The sequence below is a fragment of the Pristis pectinata genome, chromosome 8 (genome assembly GCF_009764475.1).
Source record: "Pristis pectinata isolate sPriPec2 chromosome 8, sPriPec2.1.pri, whole genome shotgun sequence".
Lineage (NCBI taxonomy): Eukaryota > Metazoa > Chordata > Chondrichthyes > Rhinopristiformes > Pristidae > Pristis > Pristis pectinata.
Window position 1 is genome coordinate 53,852,331 of NC_067412.1, and position 18,069 is coordinate 53,870,399.

Below are 18,069 nucleotides of genomic sequence, written 5' to 3' on the forward strand. Positions count from 1 at the left end.
CAGATCAGCGATGATCTTATTGAATGGTGGACCAAGCTTAACGGGCCAGATGGCCTACTCCTGCTCTTATGTTCTTATGTTATGTACACACGGGCCAGATGGCCTACTCCTGCTCTTATGTTCTTATGTTATGTACACATCACATTGAAGTGGGGTTGGATGTAACGGGCCTTAAGTTTACTATGGTGAAACACAATTCTGTTCACCGCAAAACTATTGTTGCAGAAGTAAAAATATAAGGAGATTGTTTGCAAACACACAAACAACTAATTGGGTATATAACTAGATTTCCACATGCCATTTGGTCTTCTGCCCATTTGTGCTATGCCCAGAGTTCCTGGTAAAACATGACTGTCAAACGAGGTTTCCAATACACCACAACTTCTCACCACTCAGCACTTTGATCTTTTTTACTTTTCCCATTGCCTGTTCTAAATTTATGATAAAAGTTAACAAATTTTACCAAAAGTCACTGCATGATCTCTGAGGAGTCTCATCTGGAGCTTCTACCACTCACTACTTCTTTCCTCCAACCCCATCCTGACCTAGGATCTGCCCTATGAGTTAGATTGTGTGCATAATCTGAGTGAATACTCCAGTGTGATATCATGGGAGTCTATCATAGTCATGAGTGCTGGTTTTTTTGGAAGTGACATTTACCTAAGGTCAGATTTGATGTCCCCACTGGACAAAATTAGTTATTAGAAATGAGGACAACAAAACCATTTGATTGTCATTAAAACCCATTTGCTTCACCAGTTATCTTCAAGAGAGGAAATCTGCCCTGCTCTGCCCTGTATGTAACTCCAGACCCACAGAAACCTTGTTGACTCTTAAAATATCCACTGATATTGCCTTTCAAGTCACTCAGTACAGGGGCAAGAAGGAAGGGCTATAAATGCTGACCCTGGCAGAAATACCTGCATTCCAATGAATGAATAATTAAAATAACAAATGAATGTTTGAAAGATCCCAAGGTAATATTTTGAAATAGAGCAGGAAAGCTCTTCTGAAGTTCCCTAGCCAACATTTATCCTTCCACTGGCATCACTGAACCAGATGATCTGGACATCATTGCTATTTGCTGAGGCTATGTCATTTGCAAGAGCTCATTATACACTGAGCCTGTCCAGAGTTTTCTGATTTTGGTTTAGATTTCCAATATCTGTGGTATTCTGGGGGTGGGCAATGATGACATCCTCGGATTCACAGGTGATATGGTGCCTCACTTGAAAGGTTTGTCTAGGGCCCTGAATGGTGGTAAGGGAGGAAGTGCAGGGAAATGTGTAACACTTTGCATGGTGTGTGGTATTTTGGATTTGCTATGACTTGTAATTACACTTTAGAAGTAGTTCTTTAGGCACTGAACTTGAGTTGTATTCAGATGGTGAAAGGCCCAATATAATTTCAATCTCATTCTTGCTCTTTTCAGCTCTCACCACTCAGCAAAGGCAGTAGAGGGTTAGGATGCCATCGGGAACCCAGCCTGAACACAGGAAAGATCCTATAAAATGGGAAAAAAAATTGTAACTCCCTTCATTCAAAAGGAAGGGAGACAAAAAGCAGGAAACTGCAGGCTAGTTAGCATAACGTCAGTCTGGGGAAAATGTTGGAAGCCATTATTAAAGACACTGCAACAGGGCAATGCTGTAAAATTCAAGATAATCAGATAAAGTCAACATTGTTTTGTAATAGAGAAATTAAGTCTGACCAATTTATCAGAGTTCCTTGAAGAAATAACATGTGCTGTGACTAAAGGGGAACTGTGGAGAAAACATACTTAGATTTCCAGAAGAAATTTTATAAAGTGACAAATTAAACAATAATGTGGAACATAAAAGGAGGAAACATAACTGTGTTGATAGAAGATTGACTGGCTAACAGGAAGTAGGGAGAAGCCATACACGGGTCTTTTCTTGACAAAGTACGAAGAGTGGTATATTGCAGGGATTGGTGCTGGAATCTCAACTTCATTATTTATATAAATGACAGATTAACACACTGAAGGTATGGCTGCTAAATATGCTAATGACACCAAGAAAGGTAGAGAAGTAAATGAAAATCAAAAGAACTACAGTTGTTGGAAATCTGAAACAAAAATAGAATATGCTGGAAGCATTTACACACAAGTCAGGAAGCATCTATGGAAAAGAAAATAGAGTCACTGTTTCAGATCAGAATTGGGGAAGAGAGAAGGCAAGTTAGTTTTGAGTGGGAAAGTAAACTGTGAAGAGGACATATGGATATAGATAGGTTAAGGGATCAGACAAAGATGCGACCAACAGAGGATTAGATGGGAATATTGTCCATTTTGGCAAGCAAAATAAAAAAAGAGATATTGTCTAAGTGGTAAGAGATGGCAGAGGCCCCATATGAAAAGGGATCTGGTTGTCTCGGTGCATGATTTACTTCAGGTTAGTGTGCAGATAACGCAAGCAATTAGAAAAGCTGATAGAATGTTACCATTTATTGCTCGGAGAATTGAATGCAATATCAAGGAGATAATGCTTTGGTTATATGGGGCATTGGTGGGACCACATCTGCAGTACTGTGTACATTAATGGTTTCCTTATCTTAGACTGGATGTTAATGCATGTGAAATAGTTCAACAACCTACGAGACAGATAATGGGAATGGGCAGGGTGTCTTCCGATGAAAGGTTGGATAGACTGGGTTTGCATCAGCTGGAATTTAGAAGAGTGAAAGGGGATGATTGAAATATATAAAGATCCTAAGGATTCTTGACAGGGTGGATGTGGAGAGAATATTTACTCTTGTGAAAAAATCCAGGACTAGGAGTCATTGCTTAAAAATAAGGGATTTCCCATTTATGGCAGAGATCAGGTGATCTGAGGTTACTATTGGATCAGTGATCATGTATTGAATGGTGAGGCAGGCTTGAAGGGCTGAGTGGGCTTCACTTATTCTCACTTAGTAGGCTCATATGTAAATGCCTTGAGTTGCTGGGGCTTCTCTTTCTCCTCTGCCACAGGAGAAGGGAGGGCGGGGGCTATTCTGGTCCTTCTCTCTGTGATCCCTCACTACATCTGTGTCACTTGTTGTTATTGCCTGAAATGCATTGACCACTTTTTCTAGATTATGTGACCTGTTTTTGGCCATGGTAACATAAGAACATAAGAAATAGGAGCAGTAGTTAGCCATCTGGCCTTTGACCTTGCTCTGCCAGTCAGTGAGATGATGGCTGATCTACCTCAGTGCCATTTTCTGTGCTATCCAATTTCCCTGGATTCCCATAATCTTTAGAGATCTATTGATCTCTGTTTTAAATTAACCCTACAGGGTAGAGATTCCAAGGGTTTACTAGCATCTAAGAACAAACTTCTCCCCAGATCAGTCCTCAATAGCCTACCCCTTATTTTGAGACTCTGACCACTGTTCCTAGACTGCTCAGCCAGGAGAAACATCCTCCCAGCACCTTGTCTATCCAAGCCAAAAGAATTCTGCAAATTTCATTGATATCTCCTCTCATCTAAACTCTGAAGAATATGGGCCCAGTCTGCACCTTCTCCCATCCGGGATTGTCCCAGGAACCAGTTTATTTATCTTCATTGCACTCCTTCTACAGTAGGTATCACATCTTCTTAGGTGATGAAACCAAAACTGTACCCACAACTGCAGGTGCAGTCTCATCAGGGTCCCGTATTATTGCAAAAAACATCCTCACTCCTGAACTTCAATTCTCTGGGAATAAATCGCGGTGACTGAAAAAAAATCAAAATTAAGAGCTGTTTCCATCTCCACAGATGCTGCCTGACCTGCTGAGCATTTCTAGCGATTTGTTTTTGTTTTTTATTCTTGTAGATATGTGTCCTGATCATAACCGATATGTTGACCGTTCTAAATAAAGTGGCAGATATTCCTAATCCTGCATGGCTTTGCCGATCCCTCCGATATGGCACAGACAGGGGCCCTCGCTCGGATTCATTCCCCCCTCCCTCCCTCTCTCTCTCTCTGATGCCTGGAACATGCAAATAAATGTTTGCTCTTCACACATCCGCATGATGCAGAGAGAGAGAGAGAGAGAGAGAGCCCGCAGTCAGTGCGAGAGGCAGAGGCTGCAGCAGAGCCAAAAGCGGACTGCAACACATGTGCCACCCCCTCTGCAGTCTCAGCTCGCCCGGAGGAGTGCGGCCAGGAACTGATCCTGGAGCATGGCTCAGAAACTGCACCCAGACATGTGCATCTCCCGAGATTACCGCGGGTCGGGGTGCCCGCCGGGTTCGGACAGGGCGGTGCGTCCGGAGGTGGGAGACGAATCCTCGGACAGCGATGGAGAACAGGAGGGTCCCCAGAAGCTGATCCGCAAAGTATCTACGTCCGGCCAGATCCGCAGTAAGGTAGGAGGCGGAGGACTGTGGTCTCCACTGGCGGCCCTGCCGACCTAGAGGGCAGCGGGGGCGGAAGGAGTGGGAGGAGGGATAACAAACTGGTGGGAAGGTGGTCCCGGGTTGGAGTCCCCGGGATCCAAATGTCCTCGACATCCCAGCACTGGGGATGCAGCCACGGGCAGCGTCAGGTGCCAACTTGTTGGTCCCTTTACCGTGTATCTTTTCCGCAATTTGGTGCAAAGGGGGTTTCTGAAAGGTTAAGAGGGTTAATGTAAGAGAGAGAGAGAGATGAAAGTCGGGGGAGTACAGAGCAGGGGTGAGTGGGAATTGCAAACGGCCAGAGAGCGAGGAGAAGCCACAGGTTGAAGTCAGCGAGTAGATGGAGGAGACTGAGGCTCCGGCTGAGCAGATGGAGCAATTGCAGAGAAAGGGCAGGGGGGCCGGGGGGGGGGGGAGGTGGTGGTGGGGGGAACGAAATATACAGGGAAGGCTTAAAAATGGGGAATGGGCAGAAATTAGAGAGGAAGGGAAAAATAGAGAAGGAAGGGGAGAGAAAGCAGAAATCGATATAACGAAAGAGTCAGGGAATTAGGGGTCAGAGATAGGACAGAGAAAAGGAAGGAACTACAGCAAATGGCAAAGAGAGAGCTGAGGCCGTAAAAGGGATAGAGAGGAGGTGACGGGCAGAGGGCGAGGACATTGTCGGAGAAAGGGGGAACATGGAGAGAGAAATGCAGAGGGCATAGCCAGATAGAAAGAGTAGGCAAAAGGTCGAGGAAGAGAGAGAGAGGGGGACAATTGGTATGGGTAGAGAGAAAGGGAGAAGGAACGGGATTGAGGTGAATCGGGGAAGTTTAGACCACCCATAGATTCCTTGCCATCTGGGCTAGACACAGATAGAGCTAGTGGACGGCCAGGGGTTGTGCACACAATCTGTGTGTAAACAGGGTGAGCAGGAGGGGTTGCAACAATCTGCCTGCATTGGGGATTACATAATCAGGGACACAATGAAAGAAGTTGTGAGATGTATCAAGTGCCTAAGGTAGTTCAAAGGAGGAAAATGTCAGTGCTGCAAAGATCAGACAGAACCAAGGCCGTCATATGTTGGAGCAACTATATTAACTCTGACCTTGATAGCAGCAATACTGATCCTAATTGCCATTCACAATAATGCTGACCAATATGCAGTCACTGACACAGAATCTTTAAATACACTGACCACTCTCATGATAACATTGACCTTAGTATTGTTGTTTAAGGAAGGATATCTATCACCCTTACCCTAACAGGTCAATATGTATTCCAGATCCACCAATGAGGTTGACTCTTAACTGCCTCCTCAGTTCAGGGGGAATCAAGGATGGTAATAAATGCTGGCATTGTTGGTGATGTCCACATCCTGAGAACAAATCAATTAAAATCTCATAGTCTTATTGCACCAAACACACCCCCCCCCACACACACACACACACGCACACGCACACTCCTGCACACACAAACATACAGACACACATATACACATGCACAAACATACACACTAATAACTGGTCCACTCACAGTGAAACTGGCCCTAGTACTGCTTCACAGTAAAACTGGTCAAAAGATACATGTAAAATGATGGTGATCGGCCATTGAAGGGATGTTAGAGAGCAGCATTCTTCATTGCTCTCTGTCAGGGAGATTCATCCATATTCCAGTGTGGATGGTGGTGATAGCCCTCTATTCCATCAGGAACGAGCTGGGTATTAATTCATTATTCACTGATCCCTCAGACTGGTATAAATGGCACTCAAATCACGTCCTTTCTGACTCAGTAGAGTCAAGGCTTATTCTGATACTGGCAACCAGTAATTATAAGCTGCAGATACACTGATTTTAGCAAGTGCAGTCAATGTAAAGGACTGGTGTTAGGAGATGAATCACTGACAACAGATCCTTCCATGTGAGACCAACCTTTGCATCAGTACGGCAGAGAAATATGCTGACATTAAATAATCTCTGAGCGACTATTTCTTTACTTCATAGTTATTACAAACAAGATGTTAAAATACTTAAGGACATGTTACTTGCATGTGTGTTAGGTGCTGAATGTTCAGAATAATTTAATGAGAGAATCTTGTAAATAGGTTTGTGGAACAAGGCTGGGACTAAGAGCCAATGTTTGTCAAAGCTGCCTGGAATCTGCATAGAGATATGGCACAAAGCCCCAGAGTAGGAGTAGTCAGTTTTAGCCTGTGACACTTATCTGCATTGAGATTGGATTGAAGCAAATATCTCTCAGCTTTCAGCATAACACCTGTAGACTGCAGCGTTCAGTTCTACAAAGCCTCCTGATTGGGAGCATATTGTATTTTGCACCATGTTAGAAGTAGTCAGGTTCTTATGTTGAGTTTAAAACCAGCTGCTTTCAGCACTGTAACATTGGCACTGCTTTATAAAACACTCAGTTAAGGGACTCCAAGATGGTGGCCATTAACTTACTTAGTAATGTGCTTGCCTTAAAGTGTAGAGGATGGTGCCAGAAACATGAAAGCACATATTCTGCCTGGGTCAGAGCTCTTTGATAAGACAGAAACTGTAACTTCCACTGATGAGATGTAGAAAGGGAGCTTTGCCCTGAGTCTTCTTCTTTTCATGTGGGCACCAAGAGATTGTGTAATATTTATTCGCCATCACCAATTACCAGTATGGCACTTGAACCACTGCAGTAGTCTCTCATTGTGATTTTTATTATGTTTGACTGACTTCAGACACAAGGGGTAAAGAACAAATTATAGGATGTGATTAAATCATGAGAAATAATTAAGGAATGTATGAGTAAAAGCTTTAGAGCAGAGGGCCATATTAGTGTTTAGCAATTTAGCAAATGCAGGGCGTCCAAGGAACAAATGAAATGTTTACAGGTTTAACTTGCAGGTTATGGTGTAATAACAAGATGTAAGCAAGCAGCAGAGACTTTATGCATATAATTACAGAAGGAAATTGATTTAAGAATTGCGGAAGTTAAAGCTGGATTGCTTTGTAGCAGCTGTGAAGCTCAGAATGGATAAATACAGAAACCATACAAGAACATAGTAAAGGAAGAATAATTTTGGTCGAGGAGTGTAACATTCATTTGAGTTTGGAGAAGCAACTTATCTCATGTTTAACTAGTGATACACTTCTGAAGCAGATACGCAGATAATTTTCAGCAGCAATGTGCCTTGAACCAACAGAGGAGAATTGGTATTGTCCAATGGGGAATTAATTTAATAGCAACATAATATGTTTAAAAGGGAGACTTCAAGCAGCTATGAAGATGTCATGTTTGTGCAAACCTGACTTTCAGATTGCCCAGTTTACAGTGGACAAATTGCAAAGGGATAAAAGCAAAGCAGAGATGTTAAGGGTGTTCAAAAATAATTTACTGTGAGACAGAAGCAGTTTAAAGGGCAAGGGTAAGATGATCGGTTGCTGAAAGTAAAACAGCCACTGATGACTAAACAGGTCAGGGACAACATAAAACTAAAGAAGATAAAAAGACAAAAGCTCGCAGAAATCCTGGCATCTGAAAAACACAAAGAATATCTAAAGACTGTAATGCAGAGAAGGGTCTATGAAAAGAAGCTTGCAAGGAGTGTCAAAAGTCAGTACAAAAGATGTTTAGAAATATATTGGTAAACAGCAGCAATACAGATCATCAATCCAAGCTCTCAAATGACACATACAAAAGTGATATTGTAGTCAGTCTGCATGGAAGCATTAAATTTTGGAGATATTAATAGATTGGACAAATGGGAAAAATTATGGAACATGGAATTCAGTGTTGGCAAATGTGGATCTTAATACTGAGTATATTCTAAATGAGGAAAATCAAAATGCTGTTACGATCTGAAGAGTTTTGGGAATAAATGTACAAATCTCATTATAATGTATTTGACAGATACGGAACATAATCAGAGGACGTGAGTTTATGACAAGTGATGTTGACTTTCTGAATGAGGACCAGGAGGAGAAGTTGGATGGTTAGCATCCAGGTGGGATTGGAGTTTGAGGGAGAAGGAGGTGGATCTAATGGTTCAATTTCCAAAAGGGAATGAAAAGAAGCAAGAAGAATGAAGCCAGAGAAAAATGCAAGTTTGGAACTGGGATGGGAGGTGACTTAGGCATTTGGGCCAATGGTCAAGGGGAAGGAAAGAAGCTGATTGGATGGTATCAGTTTAATGAACAAAGAATCCCATGTGTTCCTCACAGTTGTTGTTGGAGCTGAGAATAGAAGAGGTAGGGAAGAGGGATCAAAAAGAATCCATTAGATTACACAGCAAAAAGTCTAGTGGACATTTTTGCATTCCTTGATAATCTTGGAATAATGAGCAGTCTCAGCACACAAGAGCACGATCTAATCATACTTCATATGGCCAAAGGAGTTGTGGTAGTGATTGTTTGTCATGTCCAGTTAATGTTGCACTCCTTGGATTAAATGCAGTGAGCATGAGAGCTGGATGCACCAATCTGCCTGGATGAGTGAAAATAAAGATTATAATTGAAACTGAGGCATCAACGGTGGTGGTGATAGTGTGGTTGAGCAGATCAGTGGCTGCAGCAGTGTTGTGGAAACTGAAAGATTAAAAGCCAGGCAGCTGCAACTTTGAAAGTGTAGATCAAATTTATTTGGGAGAGGCAGGAGTGGAATCCAGCAGATGGAGATACTGGTTAGAATGGGAATGTGTGCGAGAGAGACTGAAGGACGTGAAATCCCCTCATCTGTGCTTTAAGGACTTGAAGTCTTGGAATCATTTGTGAGAGGTGACCTTGTACATAATTGGGAATTTGTGTGGAGGGAGAAATTGAGCAGGAATAACTGCTGAGGACAGAGAGCATGATGAATGGAAATGGAGAGTCAGATCCCCAAGGATCAAAAATTGCTTAATGTGGAGGCTGAGAAATGACAGCCATGAAAATATTCAACTCAAGATTAGTCCAGCAATATAGCGACTATTGTTTGTTTGATGTAACAGTGTATATAGTTGATGCTATATTAAGTTTCAAACACATTCAATGCTGTAGCTGTATCAAGAGTGCATTGGCACACTGCAAAGGCATATTTGCCATGATTCTGATCTGTGCTTTACATGAGGTGGAAGAATAGAGGGAGCTGTTCTTTCTTCCAAACCTATTCTATAAGTACCCTGCGATTGTTTGTTGGGACAGTGTATTGGGAATTTTAGGCTGCTTCTAGTCTGAGCTCATTCTGACCTGGGAGTGGCTGATCAAAGAAATAAAGTTTTGAAGTAGCTTTACCTTGTATTATGGTTTGCCTTAAATTGAGTATTTTCCTCTGATCCCGCTTCTCATCATCAAGAACCATAGTGTCTCATCTTGATTGGTATAAGAAATGATTAATCCTTCATTATAATTTCTTGTTGTTAATTGTATACATCATTTGAAACTTTGCTTAATTACGGTAACATGGTCAGGAGATGACCACTGATCATCTAATCCTCTTCATCCATATCTAACATTCCAAAAAGGTTACCTTGGTGCAATTCTAGAATCTCTGAATTCTGTTTGTTCACAGAAATCTGTTCAGTCCCTTTGTTGAATCTGTCACAGTCTCCTATTCACATAACTTCACTGTTCATGTCATCTGAATTTTATAGACTTTCCCAGAATATTTTCTTTTATTCTCATATTTATTTACAATAAAACAGGATTAGTCATGGAGTCATAAGGTCATGGAGATATACAACAGTGAAACAGGCCCTTTGGCCCAACTCGTCCATGCTCACCAAGGTGCCTACCTGAGCGAGTCCCATTTGGCTGTACTTGGCCAATATCCCTCTAAACCTTTCCTATCCATGTACCTGTCTAAATGTATTTTAAATATTGTAATTGTAGCTGTCTCTACCACTTCATCTGAAAGCTCGTTCCATAGACCCACCACACTCTGTGTGGAAAAACTTGCCTCTCAGGTCCCACTTAAATCTTTCCCTTCTCACTTTAAACCTACACTCTCTAGTTTAAGACTTCATACCCTCTTTAAACCAATGCCCTCTAGTTGTAGACTCCCCTACCTGTGACCATCCACCTCATCGATGCTCCTCATGATTTTATAAACCTCTATGTCACTCCACAGTCTCCGATATTCCAGGGAAAAAAGCCCCAACCTGTCCAATCTCTTTTAATAACTCAAGCCATCAAGTTTCAGCAACATACTTGTCAACCTTTTCTGCTTCCTTTCCAGCTCAATCACATTCTTCCTATAGCAGGGTCACCAGAACTGCACACAAAACCCCAAGTGCAGTCTCACCAACATCTTGTACAGCTGTAACATGATGTCTCAACTCTTGTACTCAATACCTGACCAATGAAGACAAGCATACCAAACACCTTCTTCACCATCCTGTTTACCTATGTTGCCACTTTCAAGGTACTATGTACCTGTACTCCCAGGTCTTTCTTTCTACAACACTCTCCAGGGCACTACTATTTACTGTGAAAATCCTGCCCTGGGTTAACTTTAAAAAAATGAAAAACTTTACACCTATCCTAATTAAATATCATCTGCCATTCATTGCCCACCTTCCCAGTTGATCTAGATCCTGTTGCAGTCTTAAATAAACTTCTTCACTGTCCACTATATAACCAATTTTGGTGTCATCAGCAAACTTACTAACCATGCTACCTACATTCTCATCCAAATCATTTATATAGATTACAAACAACAGGGGACCCAGCACCAATCCCTGTGGTACACCACTGGATACAGGCCTCCATTCTGAAAAACAACCCACAACTACCAGCTTCTGACTCCTACCACTAAGCCAAATTTGTATCCAGTTGGTTATCACATCCTGGATTTCATGTCATCTAACTTTCTAGACCAGCCTACTATGCGGAACCTTGTCAAAGAACTTGCTAAAAGTCCACATAGACCACTTTTACCACCCTGCCCTTGTCAATCCTCTTCAAAAAAACTCCATCAAATTCATGAGTCAAGATTTCCCACACACAAAGACATGCTGCCTATCCCAAATCAGTCCTTTCCTTTCCAAATGCAGGTAGATCTCATCTCTCAGAATCCCTCCAGTAACTTTCCCACCACTGATGTTAAGCGAACCAGCCTGTGGTTCCTTAGCTTGTCTTTCCAGCCTTTCTTAAATGAGGCACAACATTAGCTATCCTCCAGTCTTCTGGTACCTTACCCATAGCTAAATATGTTACAGGGCCCCAGCAATTTCTTCCTGGTTTCTCACAATGTCCCAGAATACACTTGGCCATGCCCCAAGGATTTATCCACCTTTATACACTTTAAGACCACCAGCATCTCCTCTTTTGTAATGTGAATATGCTTCAGTGTAAATGGGTACTTGATAGACTCACTGGGTCTACTTCCAGGGGATTCTATGATTCAATGACTTAATTTGAAATTTTATCTTCAGATCTTAAACTTCAGTTACATCATTGAAAATTTACTGTGGCCCTCATTTATCTTAAATCATTTTATAAACTCATCCCCTAGGTCTGTTTGTAAATAAGTAATATCCCAACAGGATCATAGCTACATTTACTTAGTTCTGCTTTATTTTTATCCTTTGCCCTTGTTTTGTTGATACTTTTAAAAAAAGGGATGCAAGACCCCATACTTTATTGCAGATGTTGTCCCTCAGTATGTTGAACTTGTAATGTTATTTGGATGCACACATTATCCCAGGTGTAGTTCTTCTATAACTTACATTGGATTTATGATAGATATGCCCTGTTAGGGAGTAAGATGCACCCTAGCTAGGAAGCTCCAATACCAGCGCGAATGAGTTCACAGTATACTTTCTCAGTTCCTTCAAGCCCCTGCAGGCTAATGCACCTTTGACTATTGCTGTATCTCCAGGATGTACTTCGTTGTGATGTTAAATGTTCATCCTCACTGGGTACCTTCCTCTTTGACACAGCTCCTTCTACTTTACCTGCAAGTTCAAAGCCCCCAGGCTACCTACTCACACGCTGGCCAATGCATGACCAATGAAATACAGTCTTTATGATTTTCTGTGGACTGACATGCAGTCTACACACAGTCCCACAAGCAGCAATAGAATCAATACCCAGGGACTCTGTGGTTACTAACCTAAGTTGAGAAAGAAATTGGGTACAATGGGGGCTTAATACCTCAGTAATTTCCCTGATCCTGGTCCATTGCCTGCACTTCTGCCCATCCTGTACTTTTCCCGAGGCTGGGCTTGTCATTTGCATGGCAAGGAGATCGATTGATCTGGAGGTCTGGAGGCCCTGTTGTCTTGTAAAGAACAGTCCGTAAGAGGCAACCACTTCCTAGAAATTAATTAGAAGATATCATATCTAGAGACTATATCAGTGTGTGTCCAAAGAACATGAGGAATTCAACATGCTGAGAGACAACATCTGGAGACAAGAAGAGGTCTGGATCCCTGCTTTTAAAAAAAAGCAAAAAATAAACACATCACTTACATGTTGAATCAAAGGGGACAGCCACATTCACAGCTGAGGGATGAGATGCAATGTTCCTTTGGCCTCTCGCTCAGAAACTTTCTGCTTTGCTGCTGTCCTTGCTGTGAGCCTAGTGCTGGGGCAGGAGATCAGAAGAACCATCACTTGACGTACAGATCCTATCTGATTTCTATGTTTCAAGTCTAGCTGGCACGCAAGGATGAGATAACCACAGATGCCTCTGCAGAGAGGCCAGCCAAACACAAGTTCTATTTGCTTTTACTCTCTGTTATTATCTATCAGTGTTCTAATGCCCTTCCTTATTTCTGGTATAACAGAGACATAACATCCTTTTCCATAAATATTTCCTCTCATTTTATTGCTCCCTCAATCCCTCAGTCAACTTAATTCACTTTATCTATATCTCTGCCTTGTATTCCCTCAAACCACATCGTCACAGGGTAATCCATATACAGTATATGTGTCATGGCTTCCCATGGCATTTATTCTCCTTTTCTTGATTAATGAGCTGTAACATATTCCTAGCACTTATAAATTTAATTCAAGGAAGTTCAGTATCGCCTTTAATAATTCCCACACCTCTAGCCCTACCCATTCCCCAACAATAAAGAAAAAGAAGAAGGGGGAATGAGAAGGCACAAATTTGATGGACCAAATGATCTTCATTACCTGCCTACTTTTTTAAGATATCTCAATTTTCGTCTCCTTACCTAAGGAAGGATATCCTTGTTATAGAGGGAGTTTAGACTGGTTCCTGGAATCGCAGGTCTGTCACAAGCTGATCTCTGCCCCTGTTCTTTAAAGTTTGGAAGAATGAGAGGTGGTCTCATTGAAACTTACACAATTCTTGGATGTGCAGAGGTTTTTTCTCCTGGCTAAGAAGTCTCAGACTGGAGGTGATGGTCTCAAAGTAAGGGTATGTCATTCAGACATTCAGAACTGAGCTAAGGAGAAATTTCTTCACTCAGATGGTCGTGAATTATTGGAATAATCTTCTTCTGAGACTCCATTGTTGATTGCAAAAATTCAGTGACTGATAGATTTCTGAATGTTAAAGGAATCAGGGGATATGGGGACAGGGCAGGTAAAAGGCACAGAGGTGGCTTAGCCACAATCTTGTTCACAGATCAATTCGTTACACAGTGCATTGAGGTAGTACAAGGTAAAACAATACAGAATGCAGAATAAAGTGTCACAGTTACAGGGAAAATGCAGTTCAGGTAGACAATAAGGTACAAGGTCATAATGAGGGAGATTGTGAGGTCAAGTGTCAATCTTATACCAGGGAAGTATTCAGTAGTCTTATAACAGCAAGATAGAAGTGTCCTTGAGCCTGGTAATATGTGTTTTCAGGCTTTCGTATCTTCTGCCTGATGGGAGAGGGAAGAAGAGAGAATGTCCAGGGTGGGTGGGATCTTTGATTATGGCTGCTTTGCCGAGGCAGTGAGAAATATAGATCGAGTCCATGGAGGGGAGGCTGGTTTCCATGATGTGCTGAGCTGTGTCCACAACACTCTGCAGTTTCTTGTGGCCCCAGGCAGAGCAGTTGCTATACCAAGCTGTGATACATCCAGATAGGATGCTATGTATAGTGCATTGATAAAAATTGGTGAGTGTCAAAGGGGACATGCTAAATTTCTGTAGTCTCCTGAGGAAATAGAGGCACTAATGAGCTTTCTTGGCCATGGTGTCTATGTGGTTGGACCAGGACGGGCTATTGGTGATGTTCACTCCCAAGAACTTGAAGCTCTCAACTCTCTCAAACTCAGCACCATTGATGTAGACAGGAGCAGGTGCATCGTCCCCCTTCCTGAAGTCAATGACCAGCTCTTTTATTTTGCTGATATTAATGGAAAGGTTGTTATCATGACACCATGTCACTGAGCTCGCTATCTCCTTCCTGTACTCTGACTCATCATTATTTGAGATCTGGCCCACTGAGGGGTATGATCTGCAAACTTATAGATGGAGTTAGAGCAGAATCTGGCCATGCAGTCATGAGCGTATAGGGAGTAGAGTAGGAGGCTGAGGATGCAGCCTTGTGGGGCACCAGTGTTGAGAGTAATCATGGTGGACGTGTTGCTGCCTATCCTTACTGATTGCGGTCTGTTGGTCACAAAGCCAAGGATCCAGTTAAAAGGAAGGTGTTATGTCCCAGGACTCGGAGTTTGGTGATGAGTTTGCTTGGAATGATAGTATTGAAGGTGGAGTTGTAATCAACAAACAATAGTCTAATGTAAGTGTCTTTACTGTCCAGATGCTCTAGAGATAAGTGTAGGGCCAGTGAGATGGGTCCATTGTAGACTGTTTTGCCGACAGGCCAATTGCAATGGGTCGTGATTTTCTGAGAAGCTGGAGTTAATGCGTGCCATGACCAGCTTCTCAAAGCATCATGATGGCAGATGAAGGGATGCGTTGTTTTTGGCGATGCTGCTTGACTTCATTTTGTAGCCCGTTAGAGCATGTAAGTCCTGTCATAACTGACAGCTGCTCTGGGACTCCATTTTTGGACTTGTATTGTCTCTTGGCATCTCTGATAGTTTTACAGAGGTCGTATCTCGATTTCTTGTAAAGGTCAGGGTCACCTGATTCGAAAGCTGTCATCCTAGATGTTAGTAGGGGGTAGATCTCCTGGGGTGGAAAAGGATCGACGGGCCAAGTGGCCACTCCTACTCCTATTTATTGTGTTCTTGTGTTCTGGTTCTCTGATTTCTTCTTATCATTTGCACCATCTCGGCTTCTCTTATGGGTATTGGAAACATCTTTAAATAGTAAGCACTGACTGGTCAACTGGTCCTTGGGATCAAAGTTTCTCAGCTGGAGAAGCTCAGCCGGTAACATCCCCTGTAGACATAGTCCCTCTGGATGCAGGAAGACCCTGCAAAGACCTTGCTTCCAACCATCACATGAATACCAGCAATAGCCTGACCTTTTACTCCCGACGCCCAATGAAAGCTTTCTTTATGACGGCATAGAATGAATGAAAGAACTTGTATTTACAGAGCCAGGTTCCCAAAGGGCTTATGGCCAATACAATATTTTTCAAGTGTAGTAACTGTTAAACTGACAGGCAATTTTCAGAAAGCAGAATTCTACAAACAGTAAGCAACAGATGATTTGCCACATAGATGATAACAGATAATATTGGCCAGATCAGCATGAATTGTTGTTTTTCATTTGTCCATGAGTTGCAGGCATGTTGGCATTTAATATCTGTCCCTAATTGCTTGGAGACCGAAGAGGCAGATAAGAGTTAACCCCATATCTCCATTGCTGTTACTCAAAGTAATACACTGTATATTTTAATGATCTGGATTTAACTTCATCTGCAAAACAGCATCTCTGAAAAGACATAACATGGGATTACAGATCATAATTTGTGCTCACATTTGTGGAATGTCTTTTAAACCTAGTCCTTTTGCTTTCAAGGCAAGAGTGACACCACTGAGGCACACTTGCATCTATGTACACATTACAATCCCTGTGGAATTCTGCTGAAACCAGTTGAAATCCAGAATTCACTCATATCAGTTAAAATAGAACTAGGCTTGTGGATAAATATCATTGCCTTATTAAGAGTTCCCAGCCGCTGATGTAGTTCTATTCTAAATCGGCCATTCATATTTTGATGAACTTTGCACATCAGGGCAGAGAAACTAAAGGCAATTGTTGTATCACAGTCTGTAATAACATCATCACACCACTGGCAGATAAACAGGTTCCTCTAGAGGAGGTGAGTCTTGCTGCAGTGCTTTAACTCTCCCTCCCCCCCAAGAATAAGTATAAATCATCTATTGTGGCTTGCTACTGCTTACATTCTGCTTCATGATTTTTTTCAATTAATGTCAGATAATTATTCCCACAAAAGAGCTGCAGTACATCAACACCTATGTCATGTCCTGGCTGAACTGTTTGCCATCTCAGCCAATTGGATTCCACCATCCGCCCTAACTTTTCCTTTCATTCGCTCTCTAGTTCTCTCTTACCCACAGTGTGCTGATTTGTAGTGGGGAAGGAGGTGTTTTAACTTGGATTACATGAATTTTGCACCTCAGAGCTTGGTTATAATACCAGTGTTTATACTTGGGATGAATTTCCTCCTACTTTATTCAATTTATTCTTTATCCTTCTTAATTTCAGTTTCTCAACAAATTTTTTTACTCCTTACTCTCTAACGTGGTTATGTCACTTCCTCTTAAGTTTATCTGTGCCTCAGGTCAGCCATGTGGTAGTTATTTCCAAATTCCCATTGTTTTCTCGATAATAAAGATTCTCCTGAAATTCCCAGTGGATTTTCGATTGTCAATTTTACACCCATGCTGCCAAGACTTACAGCCATAGAGTCATAGAGTACAGAAGCCCACCGTGTCCATTCCACCTGCTGTAACTATCCATACTAGTCCCATTTCCCACATTAGGTCCATAGCCTTCCATGCTTTGTCAATTATAGTACTTGTCAGGACGTTTCTTCAATGTCATGAGAGTCTCTGACTCCACCACCTCTTCAAGCAGCACGTTTCAGGTTCCAACCACCGTCTATGTGAAAAAATATACCTCAGATCCCCTCTAAACCCCCAACCTTTCATTGTAAGCCTATGCCCTCTTTCTTAGACACTCCCACCATGAGAAAAAGAATTTTTCTTTCGATCTATACCTCTCATAATTTTATATACTTCTTTCGGGTCACCCAGAGCCTCCTTCACTTCACGGAAAACAAACCCAGCCTATCCAATCTCTCCTAACTGAAATGCTCCAGTCCCACCTTATCCATTGTGATCAAATTGCCATCTACACTAAATCTATTTCCCCACATTCAGCCTATATTTGTTAATGGCTTGCTATTTAAGTGTCTGTTTCTAAATGCCTGTTAAATGCAGTGATTGAATCTGATTCCATCACCTCCACTAACAGTACATTCCAGATATCAACCACTCTCTGCAAAAAATAACATACCCTCAGATCCCCTTTAAAACTCCTTTCTTACTACTTGACTTTCAAACAAATGGCAATATCTATTTTGTGTCTATTCAGACAATCGTCTTCATTATTTAGAAACTTCTTGAGGTTGTCTTTCTATACTTTCTTTCCCGGAGAGCAGATTTTCAGCCTATACAATATTTATCCCCAGTGAGGCCTAAGGGGTTTCACAGCCAAGACCAAACACACCTTCCCTTCTAAGACTCTAAACGTCAAGGAGTGTCTCACAGGACGGAGCCTCATTTGCAGTCTGGATGTGGTTTCACTCAGTGCTGCTCGGTGT

At 42.0% G+C, this 18,069-nt stretch overlaps 1 protein-coding gene across 3 annotated transcripts in view; it reads left to right on the plus strand.

Moving 5' to 3' along the window:
- Window positions 1–4,086: 4,086 nt before the first annotated feature.
- The window catches only part of si:dkey-172j4.3 (diacylglycerol kinase eta), a 148,969-nt gene continuing 134,986 nt past the window's right edge, over window positions 4,087–18,069 (plus strand). For all 3 annotated transcript variants that reach the window (XR_007956800.1, XM_052022122.1, XM_052022123.1), the window contains exon 1: window positions 4,087–4,358. Coding sequence is in view for 2 of the 3 variants with exons in the window: in XM_052022122.1 (XP_051878082.1) it covers window positions 4,173–4,358 (186 nt within the window). In the remaining variant the exon portion in view is untranslated. The remainder of the gene's footprint in view (window positions 4,359–18,069) is intronic.